General features: G+C 41.5%; 2 protein-coding genes across 2 annotated transcripts; both read left to right on the top strand.

Moving 5' to 3' along the window:
• Positions 1-2526: 2526 nt before the first annotated feature.
• On the top strand, positions 2527-3330 carry LOC123258217. The gene has a single exon (XM_044718089.1). It carries the CDS (start codon positions 2527-2529, stop codon positions 3328-3330), a length of 804 nt encoding a protein of 267 aa, XP_044574024.1.
• A 275-nt stretch (positions 3331-3605) lies between these two features.
• On the top strand, positions 3606-5628 carry LOC123258216. The gene is made up of 2 exons (XM_044718088.1): positions 3606-4760; positions 4822-5628. The coding sequence occupies exons 1-2, from the start codon at positions 3606-3608 to the stop codon at positions 5626-5628; spliced, it is 1962 nt and encodes a 653-aa protein (XP_044574023.1).
• Positions 5629-8778: the final 3150 nt, after the last annotated feature.

The following is an 8778-nucleotide window of genomic DNA, read 5'->3' as shown; positions in this document are numbered from 1 at the left end:
GTCCATGGGTTCAGGTGTGCTTCCGCTGTGTGGGGCAGAGTGCACTTGTGCTTTGTGCTGCTCCTTTTTGTAGTAAGGATTTTTGCCAGTATTTGTCTGGGCATTCGCCGGCGGAGGAGCCTGACGGTGGTCTTGTGTTTTTGGATAGTGTTTTTTATCCTTGTCCTCCTGGCTTCTGGCAAACGAAGCCGCGAAGGAGTACCTCTCGTGGTTAGCTTCTATTTCCTGTGCCAAAGCGAGGGCTGAAGGCATATCTTTTGGCTTTGCCGAAAAGAGGACATCCATAAGACTACGCTTAAGTCCCGAGATAAATACTCGGAGTGCGTCGTCCCGGAATTTGTCGCATAAAACCTTTGCCGCCGAGGCTTCGTACGACATGGTGGCTTTGTTGGTGAGTAAGGTCAGTTTTTTCTCGACCTCGTCGTAGTACTGCAGTAGGGTCATATTTCCCTGCCTGAAAGTACCCATTTCTTGCTCGATAACGTGAATCTGGCGTTTATCACTGTACGTGAAGTCGAGTCGATTTATAATCGCGTCGAAATTCAGCACAGTGCCAAACGAGGATAGTACGGCATCGGCAGGGCCTCTTATTTTACTCCTAATAATTATAACTGTCTGGTAATGCCGAGAGCTATTTACATAGTTCCTAAAAATATAATATGCGGCTACCGCCGCTTGCCGCCAGGAAACGTATGCTTCCTGCGTTCCCGTAAATTCGGGCAGGCACTTGACGGCATCTAGGGGCTCGTCACATTTTACGTTGTCTCTAATTTGTATGGGTTCATATACTTTGATTACGAGGGCTTCCGCTTGCGCGGGAGTGACTTGTACTGCGTTGACTTGTTCGGTCAGCCGCTGTATAGCCAGGCGAAGTTCATTTTCCCTACGTTGGCTCTCAATATTGGCTTCTTGGACGGCATGTTGAACGGCTGCCTGTATGGTGGCTGTCATTTGTTCCATGCTGAAAGCCATTTTTGCGTGTCGGAGTGCTCTAGCGTTTTTTGGGGTGGAAGATCTGGCCGGTCTTTCGGACTCTGACTCAGAATCACTGGAGAATTGTCTTACGCTTCTATATCGTCGGAAGGGATTGCTCATGTGGAGCTGCAGCTATGTATAGAACCCGAGAAAAAAAAAAAAAAAAAAAAAAATGTTCATGCTCGAATTGCATTCCCACAGAGGCGATTGGTAGGGTGAGGGGGCTCGCGAGGGCTGAGCCGTTGTTTTAGTTACATATGTGTGCGGGCTCGTTGAGCTGCACTATTGCTTTGCCAAGTAGGGGCAAGGTGAGGGGTATGCGGGGACGGAGCCAAAGATAAGAAAAGAAAAAAATAAATAAATAAAAATAACAAAGTGCCACCGACTGCATGCGCGGCCGTATCGTATTCCCAAGAATGGAGTGGGGAAACAAAACAGAAAGGGAAAATAAATAACCAAGACTGTGCAGCTAATACCAAGAATTTTTGTGTAACAAAAGAGACATATAAAAGCTGAATTAAATGCACACAATTATATGAATTATTTTGAATGAAAATTAAATTTGGAGCTGGTGACTTTTTTTTTATCTTGGTTAAGAATTTTCTATTCTTCAACCTTTGTTGTTGTATAAAAACATTTATTCATTTAATTATACAGAAAAATAATAAATGCAAACAAATATTGGGCGATAGATATCCCAAAAGAAAATGGTTCATATAATAAATTTGTAAAAAAATTGTATTGTTATAAGAAATTTGTACAAAAATGCAACGCTAAACCGTCAGCCAATTTTATTTAGGAATTTATTTATTTATTTTATTTTATTTTTTAAAAAAAAGGTTAATGGGGTGCAGTTTTTAGTTATGAGTGTAACACATTTTCACTACTACTACCAATGCAGACTTGTTGAAAGGATTGTGAATGAAAATGTCCACTTACATTTTTTCACGATGGGCGCCAATTAATTAAATTAAGGAGGGGATGGTTATTTATTCTCCGCTGTAGAGGGTGTCTTCAGTGATGAGGATATCTCCAGTGTAGAATGGTTTGGTATCCCTGGCGGTTGCCGAGGGTTCTTCCTTCTGATGAGAGTTTACTTTGGGAGTTACTAACTCCGTTATTACTGCCTTGAGGCTGAGTAACCAAGCAAGAGCAAATGAATTGAATATTACGGCTTGTGCCGGAGTTAAGTGAAAGAGTTCTTTATTCTGAGAGACTCGAGTACAAACTGAAACTTAAAGCTAACAAAAAGTATTTCATAGCGGCCACGCAAATATGCAGTGTTCGCCGGCTATGCACGAGCATCCGGCCAGACGCTGTGTCAGCAGTTTGGCCAGAGCGAGTTCTTAAGCAACCGGACATTGCCGTCGCGCGGTTAACTTCAGTTAACTTACATATCTGAACGCTGTATATAAACACTTGGTTTGGCTCGTACGCCATCACGCATACTGGTTACGGGAATTTCATCAACCAAAGCAGACACTACAAGGGGATGCAGCACTATAAGCATCCAATCCCGTATTTCGCAAGATCAGCTGGTAGTCCAGGCTCATGTGCTTGGAAGGATTACATCATCATTGGAAAGGCAGGCCATTGACGAGTCTGCACTTCGAGTTTTCAACGATCTGCAACGATCATCAAGATATATCATCAATTTTCGGATGGGTAATTACATCACTGCTTTCATCACGCGCATGCAGCGCTACGGCACTTACATCCACAATAGACATCGATGCTCATCTCAGAAGGTTCTGGGAACTGGAGAGCATACAACGCAAAGCAGAAGTTCAACCCGAAGACGAGGAGGTGGAGAAACACTTTCTTGCGACACACACTAGAGACAAACAAGGCAAGTACATCGTGGAACTTCCGTTTAAAGTATCCGAAACACAATTCGCAGATACACTTCAAGGAGCGCTGCAGAGGTTCAAATCAGTTGAACGACGTTTGGCGCAGAATCAACAGTTACGTAACGACTACGTAAAGTTCATGAGGGAATACCAGGAGCTAGGACATATGCGAGAAATCTCACCGAGCGAAATTCCCAAGGGTAGGAATTTCTACCTGCCACATCATCCCGTATTGGGTCGGAAACTTCGAGTGGTTTTCGACGGCTCATATCAAGACGCCAAAGGCATGGCATTAAACGACACGCTCTCGATTGGACCGAGTATTCAGCGAGACCTGTTTGCTGTGTGCTTGCGATTCCGTATGTACAAATACGTCTTTTCACCGGACATAGTCAAGATGTTCCGTCAAATCTGGGTGAGCGAAAAACATAGAGACTATCAGAGAATCGTATGGAGAGAGGATCCGTCAGATCAGATGGAGAGGACACATTGTCGTACAATGTAAACCTATCGAAAGACCCTCGCTGCACCAAGGGGCAAGTGTTGTCGGATGTCTCACGTATATTCGACCCTCTCGGTCTATTAGTCCAATTCAAAATACTATTTCAAAAACTCTGGCTGTTGAATTTGAATTGGGACGACGAACTACCGAGCAAACTAGCAAACAACTGGCTCAAATGGCGAGCTGATCTGGACAACCTTCACAAGCTCCAGATACCGCGCTTAGTTAAAAGCGACAAACAGAGAATCGAATTGCACGGATTTTCAGATGCATCCACCATGGCGTACTCAGCGGTGGTATACAGCCGAGTGGTTTCCGACGATGGAACCATTTCGGTCGCCATACTGCAGCAGCAGTCTTTGGCGCGCCTGGAACTATGTGGCGCACTTCTACTGAGTCAACTTCTGCAATCCATAAAAGCTGGACTAATGAACAACGACGTAACGATCTACGCATGGAGTGATTCGACGATAGTCCTGTCATGGTTATCGTATTTACCAGCCCAACTCAAGACGTTTGTTGGGAACCGCACTTCAGAAATCCTCGAAACCATTCCGAAGCATGCATGGCGGCATGTAGACTCAAAATCGAACCCAGCGGACTGCGCATCACGTGACTTGGGAGTATCCGAGCTCATTGACTTCCAATTATGGTGGAAGGGTCCTTCATGGCTGAGGGACAAGGATCAATTCTTGGTGAAATTGAATAATACTCACAACTGTGCTTCTCTTTCAGACAAACGCATACAAGGCGAAGTCAAAAGTAACTGCCTAGCTGCGCAGACGACTGTCACGACGGACAACCCATGGGATAAGCTTCTCAATGGCAACTCATCTTGGCTGAAGCTTATACACACACTTGCTTACGTTTTGCGCTTCATTCATCGCATGAAGCACCCATCTTCGAAACAAACATCGAATTCTCTAACATTCGATGAGATCAAGGCAGCAAGGATTCGATGGCTGCAACATGCTCAAGCTGGTTTTCAAAAGGAGTTCCAGTTATTACGCGCAAACAAGGCTTTAGGGAACCAATCTCAATTAGTCAAGCTCTCACCAATCATCGACAAGGACAATCTGCTAAGAGTGGGTGGACGAATTCAACATTCACAGTTGTCAGCAGAGGCGAAGCATCCTAGTTTGCTTCCAATGAATCATCGGATCACATATTTGATCATTGAACATGAGCATCGTTTTAATTTGCATCCTGGAGTCTCATCTCTCTTCGTCATTGTTCGACAAAGGTATTGGATTTTCGGCGCACGAAATTTAATACGCAAAATCACACTCAACTGCCTGGCTTGCTTTCGGCAAAGGTACAACACAATGCATCAACGTATGGCAGATTTACCGAGCGTACGTATCACGCAAGCACTTCCGTTCGTAAACACCGGATGTGACTACGCAGGACCCATTCTTCTAAAGGACGCAAAGGTGCGTAAACCACGCATCAGCAAGGGCTACATATGCCTATTCGTTTGTATGGTCACTTCAGCGATCCATCTTGAACTCGCCATGGACCTATCCACGGAAGCATTTATGGCGGCGTCGCATGTACAGCGGCAATGGTACAAATTTCATCGGAGCGAAGCGATCCCTCGATGAAATGCAGCAACTCTTAAGTTCATCTCAACACAAAGATCAAATCGTGAACACCCTTGCAGACGAAGGGATTCAATGGACATTCATCCCACCACGTGCTCCGCATTGGGGAGGAAAATGGGAATCTGCAGTTCGATGCGTAAAACTGCATCTTCGACGAGTCATTGGAAACACCACCCTGACATTCGAACAAATGCGCACCTTGCTTGCGCAAATTAGTGCTGTCGTCAACTCACGACGTATATATTACATATCAGATACAGATGACAGCTATCTATCACCAGCCCATTTTCTTATCGGAAGACCGTTCACAACAATACCGGAGGCGGATCTTGGCCACATTCCTGTGGGCCGACTGGGATACTGGCAGAGTATCCAATCTATGTACCAGGGCTTCTGGAAGCAATGGCACCAGGAGTATTTGACAAGTCTACAGCAGCGTCCTAAGTGGACCACAACAACCCCTAACATTTCGATCGGTAGCGTTGTGCTCGTCAAGGAGTCCAACACACCACCAGCATCATGGCAACTAGCGAAGGTGATCGACACGTTCCAAGGAAAGGACAATATGGTTCGCACAGTCAAGATCAAGACGGCAGCAGGAGAAGTGACCCGGCCAATAACGAAAATTGCGAAACTACCCAGTTCAGAAACCGGGTTTCAGGGTGGCCCGGGTTGTTTAGGAACTATCGATACATAGTTTATAAGTTATCCTATATTGTCATCTTTACATTTTCCCGAAAACAATATATCGAACCAAATTATAGGGTATCGCGTCACTTGGCGTTCCGTTAAACAAAAGGCGCCAAAATTGCATATACGTGCATACATACAGCAACGGATAACGGAGGGAGGCAAAAACGAAAAGTTCACCTCTGCATCTATTTGTATGTACCAATTATTTATGCACAAATATATAAAATAAATTTTTGGCTGCACTTTATTTATTGTATTGAAAAATATTTACAAAATCAAAAACGAAGGGTAGGGGGCGACAGTAATTTTGGAATAATTTATGCGTCTTTATTTTGTCCACAGGCAATTGTTCCTATGTATTGGCAATATTTTTATAAAATTTATATATAACTTTATTATTCACTTTAGCTCTACTATTTTTAAAGTACGCATACGCCAAGAATTAAAAGGAGGGTGCAATATTCCAGCACAAGACAATTATTATTTTGTCTTTTCACGACTTTCAATTTTTTGCACAAATACCTGCAGTTCTGATTTTGGATCCTTTAATCCTGCGGCTACTTTCCTAGGACAGTCGATGGAGGTGCAGGACATGGGGATGACGATGACTCCGGTTGATAAAAATGTTGTTTTTTGTTTATTGTTTTTAAATGTGCAGAACAGTACTGTCGCGAGCAACTTTTTATATTTGTTTTCAATGTATTTTTTTTTTTTGTGTCACTTCACTTGTTGCTTTATGTATAGTAACCATAGTATATTAAACCAAGACTACCCGGGGGCGCCAAAATGTTTATTAAGATTAGTTTATCTCACACTTTAAAAAAAAAACTAAAAGTTGCTGTTTACTATAATTTTTAACAACGACGAAAAGAAAAACCAAGCGTTCGACTCAACGTTATAACTCGCCTAGCTAGAACTTAAGCCAGAGAGCGCAACTGAGCTTTTATTTCGCTCCCGCTCCGCCCTATGCTAACTTAGACTTCAATTTTTTTTCGACTTTTAATTGTGCTACTAATCTAATCTAATTATTCTACAGAAAATACATAAATATAAACAAATAAACATTAACAAACATTATTCGGTTTGTGATTTGTTCGCCCCGCTTCGCCGCATTAGATAAGCTAGGCTTAAGTTGTTGCTGATTGAATATAATCGAATTTATAACGTCGAAGAGTGCACGCATTTTCGTTTCGTTCGTTTTTTTTTGCAATTTAATTTTCTACAGCCACCTTTTTTCCTTTCGTGTGTTTTCGCGAAGAGATAAAATAATCTCGATAAACATTTTGGCGCCCCCGGGTGGACTGTAGTAAATATAATTAAATAAAAAAGCAACAAAAAAATAGTGACAGTGACACAAACATATATAATATATATAATATGTATGTTATTCAAAAAAAAAAAAAAAAGAGTTGCTCGCGACGGTTGTGCCTGTGAATTCAAAATACAAATTAAAGAATTCTTCAATTCTTGGCGCATACGTACGTAGAAAAAATAGTAGAGCAAGAATAAATAACAACATATATAAGAATTCTAAAATTTTAATTATAAATATATGTGCTAACCTAAATGTACTGCCTGTGGATAAAATAAAAAAGAGAATATTTATATTAATTGCAATCACTGTCGCCCCCTACCCCTCGTTCTCAAATTTACAAATCTTCCAAATAAATATTAAAGTGCAGCCAAAAATTATTATATTTATTACAGATAAAATAAAGGTGCATATATATTTGGTTTACATACATACAAATAGATGCAGCGATAATATTCTCATTTTCGTATTTATTAATAAATTTTTAATATTATTATTTTAAAATTAATAAAAAATTTAAATAAATTATTAATCTTAAATTTTCATCGTTTTCGTTTTTGTATTGAAAAAACAAATTTTTTAAAATGGAAAGTACTAAACAAAAACTTAATTCCACGACTCTTATTGACTTAAAAAAAGATTAAATGTCGAAGTTAAAAGCATTCGCCGGTTGGAGGAACGTTTGGAAGATGGATCACTTCCTCTAAACAAAACCGAGCTAGAATGCAGGCTTCAGGTTTTAGATGAGGCAATTTCTAAAGCAAATAAGTTGCAAGACCAGATCGAGCAAATAGATGAAATGGATGATTTCGGAGCCGAGTTGGAAGAATTAGGAATAACTACGAAGGCAAGGATTATGTCCTTATGTAATGCCTTGAATTCAGCTGAAGACTCCCGTTCAGCTACTGCAATTTCTGCAGCCCCAACTCGAGCTCGACTTCCTAGTTTGGCATTGCCAAAATTCAGTGAAAATTATTCGGATTTCAAAAATTTCATAAGTCTTTTCGAGACATTAGTTGACAAAGATGTGAACATTCCAGCTATCGAGAAATTTAATCAGTTAATTTCTTGCCTCTCTGGTGAAGCCTTAGGAACTGTCAAGGCATTCCAACGAATGTCTCATCTTTGCGAACCAAATACGTCAACTGTTCAGCCTTCCGAAAATTTCCCAGCCGTCTGCGTCGTCGTTGAGGGGTCTCATCGACACTGTGTCATCAATTTATGGATCACTATTATCCATAGGAGATGATACTAAAATTGCAAACTCAATGATTATTCATTTAGTTTTGAGTAGAGTGGATCCAGTGACCAAGCAAAAATGGGAAGAGTCACTGGATTATGAGGAATTACCGCTGTGGTCCGATTTCGAAAAAATACTAAATCGTAGATACCAGCATCTGTCCGCTGAAGAGACTGGCAAACCAAAACAAGAAAGAACTGGGTTCAGCAAGCAACTGAATAGAACTTCGTTGGCTTGTTCTTCTACCAACGCCAAACCAGCTTGCAGTTATTGTAACGCTAACAACCATTTTTTGGCCCAGTGCAGTCCGTTCGCTCGCCTTGCTGTAATGCAAAGGTTTGAGTTTGTTAAGTCAGCCTCTCTATGTTTGAATTGTCTGCGAAAAGGTCACACGGTAGCGAATTGTAAATCGACCAGGTGCCAAATCTGTTCAAGATCGCATCATAAACTTCTGCACCGATTTACAGTGACCGAAAATAGCTTAGCATTACCACCACCCACACAAAATCCTCCTCCAGAGTTAACGAATGATGGCCCTTCTACTTCACATGCTTTGCATGCGTCGTCTGTAGAAAGGGTTTTGTTAGCAACGTCGATCGTAA

Source organism: Drosophila ananassae (genome assembly GCF_017639315.1).
Source record: "Drosophila ananassae strain 14024-0371.13 chromosome Y unlocalized genomic scaffold, ASM1763931v2 tig00000110, whole genome shotgun sequence".
Taxonomy (NCBI): Eukaryota; Metazoa; Arthropoda; class Insecta; order Diptera; family Drosophilidae; genus Drosophila; species Drosophila ananassae.
This window is presented reverse-complemented; position numbering and strand designations above follow the sequence as displayed.